At 38.8% G+C, this 19345-nt stretch overlaps 1 protein-coding gene across 1 annotated transcript in view; it reads right to left on the reverse strand.

Annotated features, from left to right (window-relative positions):
- The window catches only part of LOC150078317 (protein SERAC1-like), a 295680-nt gene that overhangs the window by 199714 nt on the left and 76621 nt on the right, over positions 1 to 19345 (reverse strand). The window contains exon 5 of the mRNA XM_090384527.1: positions 8276 to 8410. Within this exon, the coding sequence (XP_090240653.1) occupies positions 8276 to 8410 (135 nt within the window). The remainder of the gene's footprint in view (positions 1 to 8275; positions 8411 to 19345) is intronic.

Here is a 19345-nt window from a genome sequence, read left to right on the forward strand (position 1 = left end):
AATAAAAAAAATGATTGAACCAACTTGCTATTTTAATCAGCTATAAAGAGCATTTCAATGAACTATCACTATGTTGTTGGAGGTTTTTAGAGTGCAGTGGCAACTTAAGACCCCTGTGCACCAAGAACATGTGAACATGTTTGTAGAATGAAACTCAATGCTGTAACACCTTTTGACAAAGCTGTGAATAATTGCATCATCTCGTGTTTACTTTCCTGTATTTTGGAGCAATAAATTTAAGGATTACTACTGTGTAAATCAATCATGCTGTTTTGTTTTACATTTATTTCCTATTTAGCAAAGTAAATTAATTAGTAAAGTTGAGTGGGTGTAAATTAGGATCAGTTTACTCAAATAGGATATAAATATAATGAAAGTAGTCAGCTAAACAAATTAATGTAAAAAAAATAAATAAATAAAAGCTATCAGGAACTCTGCCTGTGATGAGGTCCTACACAAAATATTCACATGCAAAAAACTCCTACAGTGGGAACCTGGAGGAAGGGATATTTTTAAATGACGAAGCCTGAAACACCAAATTTGTAGTTATTTTCTTTTTATTTAAAGAGAGTTACTACTAATACACTATACTACTAATGAAAATGCTAAATGGTAAATGTTTAAGGAAGATGTAGAGAAGAAAAATATGTGGGATGATTATAAATAGTCTATAAGAAGTCCTTAGTTAAGAGCAAATAGAATAGCAGTAAAGGATTCTTTGCTTATGTTAGCAGTAAAAAGAAATAAATATTAAATATTTTGTGTCCAAAATTACACAAGGGATATCAGTGGTCTAGCTAATACTAATTGGTAGGTTCAATAATTTTGTTATAACTGAAGAAGGTATTACAATTAAAATTGGACAATGCACCAGGATATGATGGAATCTATCCAATAACACTTAAGGAAGCAGCAAAAGACGTTAGCAAACCTTTACCTCTTATGATGAGAGAATTCTTGAATTCAGGCAAAATCCCTACAGACTACAGGTGCAAACATGTCTCTTAGTCACAAAGGTGACTGAAAGAGTGAAATGAGAAACTATAGACCTATCAGTTTGACTTCTGTGCCAAGAAAAGGTATGGAGTAAATAGTTAAAGATGCTATACAAGATCATCTGGGCAAGTATGGAATTCTAAGGGAACCACAGCATCGTTCGGATAAGGACAGATATGTCTGACTAACTAAGCAACTACTGTGAATTTATCAGTAAAGCTTTTGATACAGTTCCACATGAACAATTGCTATATAAACTGGAGCAATGTCAAATTAGGGGCGCCTCCGTAGCCAGGTGGGAAGGAGCAGCAGTGCGCAGCACACGCTTCTTGATTAGACCGGGGTTCGAGCCCGTCACCACCAAATACGGAGGATGCGGAAAGGTCAAGGAATGACCACCGCATATCCCGGAGCAATATGGCCTTAGTTGCTAATGCTCCTAAAAACCAACAAAACAAACAAACAAACAATGTCAAATTAAGGGCAAATTACTACTATGGATAAAGGATGGTTATGTGGAAGGAGACAGTGAGTTTTATAAATGGCTACTGCACTTCATGTATTAATGTTATGGGTGGTTCCACCCATAACATTAATCCATGAATATTAGAACCCATGGTTCTAATATTCATTACTGTTTTAATATTCTTAACAATATTGATGTAAGCATATCAAATTTAATGTCTAAGTTTGCTGATGATGCAAAGATGGGAGAGAATATGTAATGACAATAATCAGAATATGCTACTTCAACAGGACTTAGATAAATTATTTGGTAGCTAATGGTAATTTGGTTGAGAAATGGTAGCTAAGATTTAAAATGGGAAAATGCAAGGTCATACATCCAGGTAGCAGTAGTCCTAGAGTAATGTATCACTTGGATACCACCAAATTCAAGATTGTAGATAATGAAATGGACTTGGAAGGAGCTAGAAGTATGCAATCTGATATGAGGTTTACTCAACAGAGAAGACAAACTGCTAGAACAGATCATGGGGGGTTCTGTCAATTATATGAGGGGTGTTTGAAAAGTTAATGGCCTGAGTGAAAGGGTAGTGGTATAGTGTTATAAATTTGTATACATAATGAATACCACATCAAATAGCAATCTACCAAGTTTCAAGCAGTTTTAATGTCTTTTTTAATTACAGGTCCTGAAGCCAACAAAATTGAGTGAATGAATGAGTTAAATTGGACAAAATCAGCCAATGGGAAAGTCATTAAATAGTTGGGAAAAAAGGGACTAATGCCAAAGGCAATTCATGAGGATATGATTACTACATTAGAAGAGGATAACCCTTCCTATTCAATGGTTAAGAAGTGGGCAGCAGGATTTAAACAAGAGAGGGAGGGAGAGCCTGGAAGATGACCCACACTGTGGAAGACCTGCAACATCCATCACTACAGAAGTTTTTGACAGTGTGCATGACCTTGTGATGAGTAATCAACAAGTGACAGTTCAGTAGCATCATGCCAGCATCTTGGGCGTCTCACCTGAATATGTGAACCTCATAATAACAGAGGTTCTCACTATTAATAACGTGTCAGCATAATCCTTCACAAAGTTGTTGAAAGCAGATCAAAAATGCAGAGTTGTCAAGCAATATCTTATCTATAGTCAAACATTGCTTAACAACTCTGCATTTTTGATCTGCTATCAACAACTTTGAGAAGGATCATGCTGACACCTTATTATTTAAAAAATAAATCTTTGTCTCTAGCTGAAAGTGGTGGACCACATCCAGCCAGAGACAAGGAGCAGTCCAAACAATAGAAACATAGCTCTTCTTCCCCCCTCCAAAGAAAGCCAAGTTGATTGCTTCTGCTGGAAAGGTGATGGCATCAGTTTTTTCGAATGCTGATGAAGTGTCGCTAGTGATCACCTTCAGAAAGGCCAGACAGTCCCAGAGGAATATTATGAATATTATGCAGATCTTGTAGGGTATTTGCATGAAAACATCAAAGAAAAACACGGAACTCAGAAAATAAGTCTTTTTCCACTAGGACAATGTGCCTGCTCACAATGTCACTATCAGGGGGGCTATACTACATGGATACAGCCTTGAGATCTTGGACCATTCCCATACTTATTAGATCTAGCACCATCAGACTTTCATATCTACTTCCTAATTTGAAAAAATACCTGGATGGTATTAATTTATCGCCAACAGTGATGCTGTCGCAGCACTGGATGCACTCCTGGAAGCCCAAGAGAAAAATTTTCTTCACAGCTGAAATCAACGTATTGCAGTATTGGTGACAAAAAGTGTATTGACTCCAAAGGAGACTATGTTGAAAGTAAAATAGAAGAACTCTTTATTGCATACAAAACGCACATGCTGTACACAATACCCTTCACGGCTAAAAGCCAGGAGTTCCAGACTCCAAATGTTACCAGACTCCTCAAATAAAACATTCATACTCAGGCCATGAACTTTTCAAGTGCCCTTCCAACATAGGAACTTTAAGAGATAAAGAGCTGATTATTCAATTATATCAAGCAATGGTTAGGCCACAACCTGAATGTTACATACAGGCTTGGACACCCCAGTAACTTTTACTGTGGATGAAATGGATGGGGGGGGGAGGAGACATGATTATAACACTAAAGCTATTGAAATTGAAATTAGGAAACACAAACCAAAAAATAGTGAGAGAAAATTAATGCTGGTAATAGGATTATAGATAAGGCTTTGTGGATTTAAAGGATGAGTGGTTTCTACAGCAACATGTTAGAGAGACAGCAAGAGGAAGCAATACTAGATCTGATTATTGGCAGTAATTCTTCATTCTTCCCAGTAAGAATCTGTAGGTCTCCGGTTGGCAGAGTTTGCAGTGTACTGTTGCAGATTTACTTAAAAGATATAACTACTGGGGAGGGCTTTTGCTTTCATAAGGGCAACTACAGTGGTCTCAGGCAGTTTTTAAATTCTATATAGTAGGACCATCTGATGATGTTACCAACAACAAATTCTAAATGGGAAACATTCAGGGAAGTAATTGTAGAAGCCACTAGGCTTTTCATACCAACTAAAAACACCATTCCAGGCTTAGACCTAAATGGATGTCAGATGAACTGATGAGACTTGTGGCAGAGAAAAAAATACATGGGTTTGTTTGTTTATTTGGTTTTTAGGAGCATTAACAACTAAGGCCATATTGCTCCAGGGATATGCGGTGGTCATTCCCTGACCTTTCTGCATCCTCCGTATTTGGTGGTCATGGGCTCGAACCCCAGTCTAATCAAGAAGCGTGTGCTATGCACTGCTGCTCCTGCCCACCTGGCTACGGAGGCACCAAATACATGGGATGCAGAAGTCAATGGTAGATATAAAATAGTTTGCAATCAAGTCACAAAGGAGTTTAGGCAAGCTAAGGCAGATTATGAGAAGTCTCTGGCAAAGAATCCCAAGAAAATCAGCAAAGACTTCTTTACTTATATTAACAGTAAAAGGAGGGGGTTGAATCACATTAGTCCACTTGATATTGATGATTTAACTGTTGATCCTTCTCAATTTGCTGTTAAACTAAATAGGTATTTTTCATTTACATTCACCCATGAGGAGTTCTTTAGGTAGGGTATGCCAGAATTTCATCACTAACAAAAAAAAAAAAAAAAAAAAAACAAAAAAAAAAAACCTCCCATTTCACATATCCATTCGAAACAAAAGTCTGTCTAGTACTGCCTTGAAATTATTTAAGCCATTAACTTCCACGACAGATAGAAGTTTGTTCCAGCAATCAACCACCCGCTGGCTAAAGGCAAATTTCCACACATCTATTCTACAAATGTCTTTCTCAATTTGAATTTATGTCCCCTCAGATGTGTAATCTGAGCAAGTGAAAGAATTCCATTAGCATTGAGCTTGCTCAAGCCATTTGAGGCCTTAAACTCCTCAATCAGATTACCTCGCAGGTGGGTGCCTAGTCTCCAGACACTACAATTTGCAGAACTTAAGCCTTTCTTTGTAAGAGCAGCTCTTTGTTCCATTCATCAATAATGTTGCCCTTCTCGGTACTCAATCTACATCATTCCTAAAATGAGGCCTCCAAACCTGTATGCAGTACTCAAGGTGAGGCCTAACCATTGCCTTATACAAGGGGATAATCACCTTATCCCTGATAGCAAAATTCCTTAATATCACTGACGAGACACTATGAGCTGCTCTTGCAGCCTGCTGCACTGCTCAGAAAACTTTATATATGACTGCACAATTACCCCAGGTCTTTTTGCATTCTCCACTATCCTGAGTGTAGTAGTACAGCACAGTTGGTACTTTACTCTGGAGTTACTGCAACCCATATTCAGTACTTTGCATTTGTTAATGTTAAACTTCAGTTGCCACCTCTCAGCCCATCTACCCAACTTTTCTAGATCCTGTAGCAGTAGTATACTGTCATTAACAACAATGTCAACTTTTGTATCATATGAACTTGGACATTAAGCCTGATATACCTTTATCAATATAATTGATAAATATAGAAAACAACAATTTGTGATAACTGAGAGGAAAGTGTAAGAGAAATTGAATCTCAACATAAAAAAGGCACTTGGGGAGGATGGTAGGTAAAGGTAAAGTGCAGCCATTATCAACCCACTGCAGGATGGAAGCCTCCTCAACAATTCATGCTGAGGGAAATGGACCATAATCTGCCATGCTGGTCCAGTGTGGGTTGGCAGATCAACCGTACTCAGCAGTCAGGGGCTTGAACCCCAGTCTACACCAGGAGCGTGTGCTACTGTACTCCCGCTCATGACCACTCGGCTAAGGGAGGATGGTAATATATTCAATTATATTAAGGGAGGCAGCAAATGTTTGGTTATAATTATGAGATCACCTCTGGTTTTACAGATTGTTCCTATGGACTGGAGATCTGTGAATGTATCCTTAATTCACAAAGGGGATAAAAAGGTGACATGAGTAATTACAGACCTATTAGCTTAAATAACATTTCAGGGAAAATAATGGAATTACTGGATAAAGATGTAATGCAGGACAATCTAGGCAGGAATGCAGTCACAGCATGGATTTGTTAAGGGACAATTTTGCCTGACCAATCTAACTGGATACTATGATGCAGTAACAAAGGAACTGAATGCAAAAAATAACTTTGATATCATATACTTGGATTTCGGGAAGACTTTTGATACTGTTGCACATAAAAGACTGCAGTACAAATTGGACCAGTATGGCATTAAGGGCAAGTTACTACATGTTTTCACTATTTGTAAATCATTGCTTTATTTAGTGTTTTTCATAACTTTTCTACAATGAAAAATTTCATCTGAAAGTATTCCTTTTCTAGTAAGAAAATGCATTATAATGTGTGTCGCACTGATTTGGACAAGTTCATTATATGCACAGTCTACTGTACTGTTTTTTACATGAACCTCAACTCTCTTTGCATGCTATAATGGTGCCTCCGCAGCCAGGTGGGCAGGAACAGCAGTGCGTAGCACACGCTGCTTGATTAGACTGGAGTTCGAGCCCGTAACCACCAAATACGGAGAATGTGGAAAGGTCAGGGAATGACCACCGCATATCCTCGGAGCAATATGGTCTTAGTTGCTAATGCTCCAAAAAACCAAATAACAAACAAACAGTGTGCTATAATGCACCTACTGAGTGGCCACTTAACCTACCTTTTCACAAAATGGAGTGCTCGTTTGTGATGGCATATGAAAAACATCATATGTTCATACTATGAAATATAAAGCAGGTGGCAATTTAGTGCATGAATGGGGCATAAATTCAAATTAAGAAAAGACAGATGTAGAATAGATGTGCGGAAATTTGCCTTTAGCCAGCAGGTGGTTAATTGCTGGAACAAACTTCCATCTGTCGTTGTGGAAGTTGATAGGTTGAATAAATTTAAGGAGGAACTGGACAGGCATTTGGAGGCAATGGTGTGATTTTTTTTTTTGGCTGGTGCTGCATAAGCTCATACACTTGCTTTCTTGCATCACATGCCACTACTACTACTACTACAATACAAAAGGTTTAAGTGACTTGGAATGTGGCATGATAGTTGGTGCTCAACGTGCTGGTATTAGATGAGAACCTGCAGACCTGCTGGAGTTTTCACGTATGACTGTGTCTTGGGTGCATCGAGATTGGTCTAATAATCAAATAATATCCAGCCAACAGCAAACTTTCAGTCAGAAACAGCTTATTGATAAGAGAGGACAGTGGAGGCAGACAAAACTTGTGCAAGGTACAACTTGTAACCAAAGAGACATTTCAGAATGCACAACTTGTCACACCTTGCCACAGTTGATATGGCAGTTGATCGAACCAAGTTCCGATATCCTTCCAGTTAAAAAAAAAAAAAAGGTACAGTTACAATGAGCTCAGGAACAAGTGGAGGACTAGAAAAATGTCACCTGGTCCAAAAAATCTCACTTCCTGCTATTTCAGGATTATTGTAGGGTCAGAATATGAAGAAACCAGCATGAGTCCATGGACCCATCCTGCCAGATTGGTGTTGCTGTGGGGCACATTAGGCCCCTTGATACCCACAGAGCAACACTTGAATGCCTCAGGTTATCATAAAATTGTTTCTCACCAAGGGCATTAATTCATGGCTGCAGTATGCCCCTTTTGAAAATGGGTTCTTCCATCACATGGCCAGAATTGAATATAACTGGTTCTGAATTAAGCCTGCTGCTGCTGTGGCTTCTCCATTCACCAGATTTCAATCCAACTGGGCTCTTGTTGGATGAAATGAAATGAGCACCTAGTATTACACATCTACAGCTTGTTTGTTTGTTTGTTTGTTATTTGGTTTTTAGGAGCATTAGCAACTAAAGCCATATTGCTCCGGGATATGCGGTGGTCATTCAATGACCTTTCCGCATCCTCCGTATTTGGTAGTCACGGGCTCGAACCCCGGTACATCTGCAGCCATTCCATTTGCAGTAACTGTGAGAAGCAACTGAGCCAACGTGGACCAGCTTTGTTCTGGCATATTTTCTTTTCAACACCTTGAATATGTCATGCCAAATTCAGGCTGTTTTGAGGGCTAATGGGGAGCCTGCTCACTATTAGGTCAGTGTACCTATTAAAGTGGCTACCAAGTATATATACATCACTAACATATGCATACTGATAGGAATACATAAAGGAATTTTCTCACTCTTTGAAATTTTTACATTTTCAGAAACACTGGAAAAATACATTCCTTATACTTATAACTTATCTTGTATCCAAAGCTAATTCACATTATAAATTAACTCTGGATGTAAGAACTTAAAAAAGTGAAAATAAATAATACTTACACTCTCATTAATTTCATCATTAAAAAAGTAGAACCCACTCTTCATAGCATTCTGTGTAAAATACTCAACACAAGGATTAATATCACTCTGAGGTAATGAAGAAAGAAGACATCTAAATTCAGCCTCCACAGAATTCTGTTTAAAACAAATTTTATAATTTATCAACCATCTCAGGTAATGAAATTAGTAAAATTTTAATCAAAAGAAAAAAAGATATTTAAAAATAATTTGCATAAAAAATTCCAAAATTACATAGAAATATACAGCAGATCCTTGCCAATCACAGGAGTTATTTTTAATTATGTTCAATGACTTATGGTTAAGTACCCATGGGAAAACAAGAGTTACGTTCTTGGCTTCCATGACATTTTCATATAAAATGAATTTTACAATACAAGCAGGAAGTACTAATATAAGTCTCATATACATACGTTGCCTGCACTTATGATGTCAACTTACTGAGCTCCACTATAGTGCTAAACAAAGCCCTGTTAGGAAATTATGTCCAGATTGAGAAGAGGAGCAAAGTTAAAAAAAATTAAAAACTAAATTTATCTCATTTCATTTTTTAACAAGTTTTTGTACTATATTATGTCAGTTAACTTGCACCAAAATTTAAGACCATTATATCATAAACCAGCTTATACAATAAGTATAACTTCTTAATAAATATGAATTGTCTAGTAGTAGTAGTGACAAATGACGTAAGAAAGCAAGCTTATATAGCATTGGCTTTTTTTTTTTTTTTTTTGATTTGGTAGTTGTTGGCACATCGGCTTCTGTGGCCATATTGCACCTCCCAAGGTTTTTGCAGTACTTTGATCCAAGCCCGAGGCGGGAATCGAAGTCACGACCTTTGGGTTGCCGGGCAGGTACTTTACCCACTCGGCTATAGCATTGGCAAAAAACTCTACAAACTTCACCCATCCATACCCTCCAAGAATTTTTCTAGTTCTTCCTTGAATTTATTCTAACCATCCATTTCTACAACAGATGGAAGCCTGTTCCAACAATCAACCACATGCTGGCTGAAGGCAAACTTCAGAATATTTATCCTGCAACCATCCTTCCTCAACTTGCATTTACGCCCTCTCATGTGTGTGTGTAGTATCAGCAAGAGGAAGAATGCCATTAACATTCAGCTTACTCAATCCATTCAAGGCTATAAACACCTCAATCTCCCCACAGGTGCCTAGTCTCCAGGTGCTGCAATTTGCAGAACTGAAGTTTTTCGAGGTAAGAGCACCATTTTGTTCCCTTCAACAAATTGGCTGCTCTTCTCCACCAATTCCAGCAGATCTACGTCCTTCCTAAAATGAGGCCTCCTGACATCTATACAATACTTAAGATGCATCCTAACCATGGCCTTTTACAAAGGTATAATCACCTCCTAATCCTGCTAGCAAAGTTTCTGTAGATCATTGACAAAACCACTTTCCTGTAATCATGACCCTGATTGAAAAGTCCCGTCCACTCCAGGGAAGTAACAAAATTCTTTAGTTTCTTAATGTTTCAGAGGATTCTTAATGTTTTTTTATGTTTTAATATTTCCAAAACATAAAATTGTTGACAGTACGGATTCATTATTTATTTGGTTTCAAAGCATTTAAATTGTTTTTAACATATGGATATATTGTATTCTCTCACTCAAACATTAGGGTTGGTGATTCAATGTATTTTGGGGTTGGGTCTGGGGTCTGTGGACCTCCGATTCCATGGCGCATTGGATCATTGATTTTTGTCTTACGAGGATGTGGAATACATGTAAACCAACTGTATTTTACATGTTGACTCAACAACAGAGAGTATCAGCACTGAAGTGTTCTACAAGACATCATAGAGATAATCCCTCCTTTTCTTAACTAATTGATATATAGCATAGAATGTATTGAGCCTTTGCAACTCTGTTATCTATTAATTATTTTCCAATGAACAGATGTTAAGCTAACAGGTCAGTAATTACTCATGTCACCTTTTGATTCCACTATATGAATTGGGGATACATTTAGACATCTACAGTCCATAGAATCCTCCTCCCTTGCATCCAAGTATGCTTTCATAATTACGGCTAAAGGCTAGCTTTCCCCTTTGTTGCCTCTCTTAATATGATTGGACAGATCCCGCAGCCGAGGTGCCTTTTTTTTTTCTGTTCAGCTTTAATTCCTCTTCCGCATTCCTCTCAGTTATCACAAAGTCATTTAGCTCACCAGAGGAGTTTTAAAACACTTCTGGCATCCCCACCTCTAAAGAATTCTTCATATGTGAATGTAGATGCAAAATACCTATTCAATTTGTCAGAAACCCAAGCAGGGTCATCAACAATTAACTCAATGACATCAAGTAGCCCAATGGGATTCGACTCCTTTCTTCTAATGTAAATTTAAGCATAGAAATCTTTGCTGCTTTTCTTTGCATTGTCTGCCAGGGATCTCTCATAATCTGCCTCAGCTTGCCTAACCTCTTTGTGACCTGATTACACACTAATTTATATATATAAAAAAGGCTTCAGTATCACCTGATAATTATTTATATCCATTCCATGCACCTTTCTTCTCTGCCACATGTCTTAATAGTTCATTTGGTTTGCAATAAGGTCTAAGCCTGGAACAATATTTCTTCACTGGTATGAAAAGCCTAGTAGCTTCTATGATTACTTCTTCCCTGAATGCTTCCCATTTAGAATTTGCCATTGGTAATATTATCAGTTAAAAACTGCCTGGGATCACTGTAGTCACCCTTACGAAAGCCTTTCACTTTATCCTTGACAGTAGTTATGTCTTTAATTAAATTCTGCATCAGTACACTGTAATCGTTGCCACCCATCTAGTGGGTTTTACCTGCAGATTCTTCATGCATGAAGAATCACTGCTGATAACCAGATCAAGAGTATTGCTTCCTCTTGTTGCCTCTCTAACATTCTGCTGTAGAAAATAGTCATCCCAGAACTCTACAAAAGCCTTGCTAGCATGCAAGTGACCAACCCACAAATTTCAGTCAGCATCTGGAAAATTAAAATCCCCCATTATAACACAATCTGTTTTACTGGCCCACTCTGTTTCTCTGTATAGGGGTTTGGTATACTCATCACAGTCATTAGGCCTATAACACACTCCTAGTCTCAATTTTGTTTTCCCACCGAGTCAACATTGCACTGGTCACCCATGTTGACTGCATTGCACTGCCTTAGATTTAATATGCTTCTTAACTAAGAGCATAACCCCTCCACCCCTCCTATCCTGTCTGTCCTTCCTGTATACGTTGCATTCCCCATATTCAAATTCAGCATCACTTATGTCTTTTTGACACCATGTCTCTGCTCTCTCTACAATATTCACATTTGTTAGTACTCTAAATTTATTAAGTTTATTTACAATGCTCCTGGCATTAGTGTACCTGTAAGCATACATGCACAACATCTTACTCTTAGTTACCTTTACACAGCCCATGTATTCACTTATTTCATGATGAAACACAACAGGGCCTGAAATCTCCAACACCTTGCTTTCTAGGCTGCTACATATTCTAAGAGAAGCAGTGCAAGAATCACCTTCACCTCTGCCTGTGGCTCTGGTTAATCTATCAGCCTGTGTCTCCCCTTAAGCTAGTAGTTTTGTGACTCACTCACCAGTGCCTTGACAGCATCAGAAAATATATTCTTGCATCCTTTCAATTTAAGTGTATCCCATCACTGTAAAAACAGTCTCTCCCATTAACAAGCACAGCTCATGATGACAAAAATTCTATCCCATGAGCCTTGCACATTCTCTCCAGGGTCAAATTGATTGACAAGACTCTCAACATGTATTTCCTCCTATTGTGCCTGAGCAGAGTTTCAGACCCTTTCAAAATCAATCCTAACTTGCAATTTTTTTGCAACATTGCCCTGTACTTGTTGAGTAAGTCGTCAAATTTCCTACTCTTAATATCATTAGTGCCAACGTGTATAACAGGGGTGTCAAACTGGCGACCCGTGACGTTTTTATTTGTGGTCTGCACCACCTTCATGGAAAATAATGACATTTCTAAAATGCATTTCTACCACTTTCCAGTGCTGTCTACTGCTTTCTGTGATCGCGTAATTTCCAGAATTTTCTATTGCCTATTCAAGCGATTGTTTTGCGTGTTGACAGTTAGTTTTACTGTGGCTTTCACACTGTTTGAGTCAGTTACATTGTAATGCGAGTGAGCTAATATTTGTGTTGCCATTTCTATTTAATAAAGTCAGTAAGCAAACAATTTTCTGTTGTGACTCTTATATACATGTGATTCTGACGTGATGGTTCTCTGAGGGTATTCTGACTTACTTTTCTATGTGTGAACAGTTGAAAAATCAGAGTCAAAGTTATACCTTTTCAAAATATTGTGACAGAATAGAAAAGATTAAAGATGAATTTGAAAGGCATTTTAAAGATTTCAAGGAGCACCAAGAAGATTTTTATCTATTCGTGGGTCCTTTTTCTTTTAATCTCGAGAGAGAGTTCCCATTTCCATACAAATGGAACTAATTGATCTGCAGAATAACTCAATTTTAAAAGAGAAATACTGAGAAGTTGAGATCCCAAAAATTTACTCGTATTTAGGGCAAAAATACCCAGAGATAAGAAAGTTTGCTGAACAAATTCTATGTTACTTTGGGAGCATATATTTATGTGAACAGCCGTTTTCACATATGAAAGCTAACAAAACAGCCCACAGATCAAGGCTAACCGACACCAATCTTTCTTCCATAATGAAGGTTGTGTCTTCTCAATCTTTGACTCCAAATCTCGCAAAGCTAGTTACAAGCAAACAAAGTCAAGTGTCTGGCAAAAAAAGCCTAGATTGCCTAATTTCATGTATATTCATTCCCTCATTGAAATATTGTATTATCTAGAAAAAACTTGCTTTTCATTATTCGTTCTGTTGTTTATTCAGACTTTTATTTCCTTTCAATAATTATTAGTGCATTCTCAGCTGCGAGTATCAATCAGCAACAACTGAGCAATTAAAAAAACATCTTTAGGCTCAGCAATGGCAAGTTTTGTAGGTCATGTGCGGCCTGCGTGAGGTACACTAATACAGGAAATGGCATGCAACCCAAATGACTTTGATACCCCTGGTGTATAACAATATCACCTTTTGTGCTCCCAAAAGATGATATCTGTTCTACAATATCATCTACTTTTGCCACTGGCAGACATATCCTGGTCCTAAGGATAGGTAGCCATCCTTCTTGTCCAACATATTTCCTGTTTCCCACAATAGAGTCAATAACCATCTCCTGTAGGACCAGCACATTCTGCCTTGGAGATTCCCGCTATGTTGCCAGATGCACAAGTGAGAGCCCTGGCATTGAGCTGGGCAGCTGAGGGCTTGATGGGCCCCCATTTTAATTCCTTCGAGGGCATCTGCCCTACTCTTCAAACTCTTATAAATGCCCATCAGAACTCTGAGTTGGCACCTAATTTCTTCACATTGTCTGCACCAACCACACACAAAGACATCCCCCTTGGCTGTATCACATCCTGTTCCAGAATGATCAGCAAACATTGCATAAGTTGCATATTTTGCTAGGCAGCGATCATAGGAGGATAGCCCCCCCCTTCGGTTCTACCCTGAGCCACAGTACTGCCGCCACTTTGTGCATGTTGCTTTGCTGCTGTAGTCTGGGGCATTATTTCTATTTAAATACAATTTAATTGATCAATAATGATCAATTAAAGCAATTTAGTTGATTAATTGATATTCCATATTAAGCTAATAGATTTCTAAATGCAGTATTAGGATATAATATCCTAATACTACCTTATATCCTATATTATAAGGTAGTATTAGGATTATTATATCCTATATTATAATATAGGATATAATAAGTTTTACATTATACCTTGTGCTATCAAATTCAAATGTATACCATTAACAATCACAGTTTTAAATTAGTTATATCCTTACTAAAAAGTAAAATTTCTTAGCTAAAAACAAAAAAAAAAAAAAAGCCTAACAAGTGATCAAAACCTTCGAGCTACTTATTTATCACAACTGAACCCTACTATTCTATTGCACTACTAGTTGTTCCCACATTTAGAAGGGAGAGGTCATTGTCAGTTAGCATATGCTCAATGACTCTTTCCCCTTCCACTGACATCAGCACTATACCACAGGGTAGTATGTCCATTATGTCCATTTTATAAAGGGAAAGCGACTGCATTATAAGATCATCAAGGTCTTTTTGGGGGATTTCAGTCCCATCTGGTAAATAAATGGAGCAGACTGTTAATAAAAATCCCACTGTAAGGCAATTTGTTACAGCCTCTATGCTGGTTGTAAGTAGAAAAGACTGAAATGGGGTCTGGTTGATTACAAGAATAGCAACCTTATGAATAATCTACCCTTATGAATAATCATGATATTATGCATGGTGGGGTCATTATTTGCCTTTAGATACGTCTTTTATATGCAAAAACAGACTGGTTCATGCTTTTGCAGAATGGAGTGCCTTTATGTCTTCTGTATTTTGCTAGTATCCATGACAATTCCACTGTAGAAATTTAGCCCTTATTTGGGATTGGTGTTTCGTTGGTTAGCTTCTGAAGTGCTCAGGGCTTATTTTCTCAATCTTGAATTTATCTTTTTTGAGGAAGTAAGGACGCTAAAGAGTTCCAAGACTGTTTTGTCAGGTACCTCCTTTGTTTCAACATCCATTTATTCTTGTACTGCCATTGGCAGATGGGTGTTCTGCTGTTACTTTACTGCTCAATTTTTGTAATGCTGAAGCACAGGGTGGTATATCAGTATTGGAGTGGTAGCTGACTGCATTTTCTGTGCTGGTTTCTCTGAGTTCAGTAAATGCTGAATGGCTATGGGTGTAAATGACTCTTTTGGTGGTACAGTCATTTTGGTTTGAGCCCCAACAGAACCTTTTTCAGCATATATTGCCTTATTGCTACTTACTGGCTTAACTGTTTTTCTGGCCTCCTGGTATGAGATGTTCAGCTGTGCCTTAAGTCACATTTTTTTTATTCCTTTTGCCACTGGCATGCTCGAGAGTATGCATGGCTCCCATTGGCAATAAATGGAGGTGGATGTAATTTCATGGTACTTTGCACCACATCAAGCACAGGCAAAGATGTCATTTGCAGGCATTTTTGAATGTCCATATTTCTGGCAATTCAACACCTTAATGGGTTTTAAACATATGGATATACTATGCAGTTCAGATAACCAGCTTAAATCTCATTAAGAGATACTGACATATTAAAAGCAATGATTAGGTTTCTAGCTGGGACTAGATTTCCATCCTTACACACGAACATTCACTTTGCAGCTGTCACTCCTTGTGATTTTAGTTCTGAACATATTTCTTCATCAGAGGATTCAAGAAGATTCCATTCAGAGATCATGCCTCGGAATGAGTTCAGTGTCTTCTAGGGTGTACCATAATTGGCATTTCCAATAGAGGTGGCTCAGAAGAGCTGCTCCACGTGCAATTATCTTCAATGAGGATAACCCCAGAACATAGCTGTTTTACAGATTTGGGGGAGCTTGCTAACCCTTCTGAATAAAGAAGGGTGACATTTTCCCTAAAGGTTTCTCTCTGGTGGAATGGAGTAGCAAGTATCTAGGTGTTGGACCTGATATCGTTTCCATTCTGAGCCTCTTTGCTGAAGTGGTGGTCTCTGTTTTTGTGTCATTAGCTTCTGGTAGGGATCGCACTGGGACTCCAATGTGATCCCTATTAGGATTCACGAGTGTTTTAGTTTGATTCAGTTCCTGGGCTAGAACTACCCAGACACCATAGCCGCACCACCACCACCACCAGTCTGAGCCCTGTACTTTGGACAATGACATTGACATAGTTGACCCTTACAGGCAAACCCATTAGCCAATTGAGCCTAGCTGAGCCATCCAGGACCATCAGTCTTGTTGAAGCAAGGGCCAAAGTGGTGTGTTGAAGCTGGGCCCCTCAACCACCAGGATCCTCCTTTCCAAGTTTGCACAGGATGTATCACACAGCAAACATGCCAGATTCCTATGATGTCAGCCTGGAACCTAGGCTATGGGTGTTGGATCCCAGTGACAATAACCCGGAGGACCAGTAGCATTATGGGAGGTCTCCTCACCGCATACAGATGCCCATGTCGAGAGAGGATGGGAGAGAAAGAAAGATAGAGAACAAAAAATATATGTTTAAAAAAGGAACTTAGAGCAAACGTTAAATATTAACATTAAAAACTGATTAAGCAAGATTAGCAGGAAAGGTCAAAAACAAATTTTTATTCAAAGCTAAACTTTTGTATTAAACTTTTAAAATATTAAACTTTTGTATTAAACAAAAGTTTTAAAGATTTACCAAAGATTGGCCAAGAGTAAGCAAGAATTCCATGAGAAAAGAAAATGCTTAAATGAAGCTATGTTCACATTACAAAAAAAGGAACAATTATATTCTGGAGTTCCCACTTTCAATAAAATATGTATTTTACTGAAAATACATATTTTACAATGGAATGGTTTGGTCAAGCTTTAAAGGAAACAAGGAAAGAAAAGTTTTGTCTTTTTGTTCTTTACTGAAAATTTTAAACTCTAGAATCTGAGGCAATTAAGACATGATATCAGTAAAGGCAGCCAATAGAGAACTTTCTATCAGCATCAGTTCAAAATGAAAAGAGATTGCTGCATGCTTATTGAAGTATTAATACGAACTTTGCATATTTGTTTATACATTCAAAAGATACTACTGCACATTTAAAAATATCCTATTTGGTAAAACTAATGCATTTAAAAACCTATTTAATCTTTAGACATAAAGAGGTGACTGCCAAACAATCATTAAGCTTAAGTTCATAACAATGAAAGTTAAAAAATTTCTTAAATGATATTGTCTAAAATTTTGGTCCTTGAGGGTTGTCACAGACATTCTCTCAGATATGCCAGACAAGCTGTACTTGCAATCTGGCAATCTAAAACACTGATAGAACTGATATTCGGGTGATACTCAAGTAAAGTGGACTAAATTTTGGCAAAGTCCGGACGGTCTGTGACAGCCAAATTCTCTACTTGCACCTTCACGATGGTGGACTGTTAGTAATCCTGGAAATAACCTCCATGCATAAGTACATGGTGGGTGACCACCCAGGTGTGAACCAACGTAAGCAGGGGTCGAGGTGTGGCACCCAGACCACATGGAGGAATGCCACCCCTCTATGTTACCAGGCAGTACTTTCCTAACAGTGAGGTAATTTTCCTTGGTGATTTTAATGTTCACAACTAGGTGGTAGATGACTCTCATCAACCGGTGAAATACCACCACTTTGCTTATTGGAGGCTTGAAGGGGTGGAACCCATGTTTAGTCTCTAGAGCTAAGTTCCGGTCAACCCTTCCCCATCTCTTCCATCATCATGCAGTATGATTGATGACTTTTGAGGTTATGATGAACATTGTGGCGAGATCCAATATTTCTTACATTTTGAGGGTACAGCTCTAAAACGGTGTTTGCAGGTTGGCCACTAGTTAGTACACCGGACCGAACCTATTGGTAACTCCCTAGGAGTCTTCTGGATCACCTAGTGTGTAATCTTGCTACCTCTACTCTGCCAGATAGTGACTGGAGGGAGTCCGAGTAGTGTGTATGCGGGGAAGGGGGGGGGGGCATTGTCGAGGCCACATTATGTCAAGGATCTGGGTATATTCTTACCATGCACACGCCATATCCAAAAATTTCATTCCTTCATACAGCATGTCCCCCCCCACACACACTTTTTTCTTACTATCGAATACACCACAAATTGCCAAACTACTAGAGTAAGCTTATCTGGGAAAAGATCTAAACCTCCCAAACACTTTCTAGTTCATTTCACAAATATATGTGGTCTCAATTCTAATCTCAACGATGTCCATTTCCACTTGCAGTCTGCCAAACCCATGTACTTTTTCTGACAGAATCTCAGTTATCGGTTGATTCGAACACTTCTCATCTCAGTTGCCCACATTATTCGCTGTATGATTCCTTTCACCTCAAAGGTGGTACTTTTGCATACGACCGTTCCAATATTCCCTGTCAGAGAATTGGTAATTTGGAATCTCCTCGTGTCGATCTTCTCTGGCTTAAAATCTCTCTACCTCATTGTGTCAAATTCATCTGCTGTCTCTACTTCTCCCAACTCCACTAATCACTTGGAGCTCTTTAACTTCCTCTCTTTCCAACTTGACTTTCTCCAGTCCAACGTTCCTAACAGTGAGGTAATTTTCCTTGGTGATTTTAATGTTCACAACTCCACCTGGCTTCTGCATTCTAGTCACACCAACCCAGCTGCTCGAGATGCTGAGACTTTTGCAAAGGATTACTAATAACCTTGCACAGATTGTTCATTTACCTACAAGAATACCGAACAATCCTAACCACGCAGCCAACAACCTGATCATTGGAAACAGCCATTTCCAGCACCCTCAAAAACATCAACTTACATGGCGAAATCCATCTGGCAAGGACTCAGCAATCCTGGACTACATTTTGATCAATGCCAAATTTCGCTCATTACTCATGGGCGTTCGTGCCATGGGGGACCTGATTGCGGATCTGATTACTACCTCATCCGGGCTAAGGTGCAGCTCAAATTACGGCATGCAAAAAGATCATCTCGGTCAGCCAAGCTGGACTGGAGGCAGCTAATGAATGCTGCCAACAAACAGGCATATCAGATCGCCCTATCCAACCGCTTCGAGATGCTGGCCGTGCCCGAGGATATAAATGAAGAAGAAAAGCAGATCTCTGATGCCATCCTGGAATGTGCCAAGTCCCTATGTCCACCTGCCCGACGTTGAACGCAACCATGGATATCAGACGAGTGCCTCGACCTCGTGGACAAACGGAAACAGGCAAAGTTGGTCGACTTTGAACGGTACCAGCAGCTAAACCGAGAAGTCCAACAAAGAATGACAGCAGAAAGAGAAGCATACTGGAACCAAGTGGCAGACGATCTTGAAGTGGCGGCATCCAAGAACGAGTACCGCACCCTCAGATGTCTGAGTGGAAAGACCAAATTGACTAGTGACAACATCAAGAATGCTGATGGGACCTTTGTGCGATCACCATC

The sequence above is a fragment of the Mastigoproctus giganteus genome, chromosome 11, assembly GCF_048544385.1.
Source record: "Mastigoproctus giganteus isolate SK-2022 chromosome 11, ASM4854438v1, whole genome shotgun sequence".
Classification (NCBI taxonomy): domain Eukaryota; kingdom Metazoa; phylum Arthropoda; class Arachnida; order Uropygi; family Thelyphonidae; genus Mastigoproctus; species Mastigoproctus giganteus.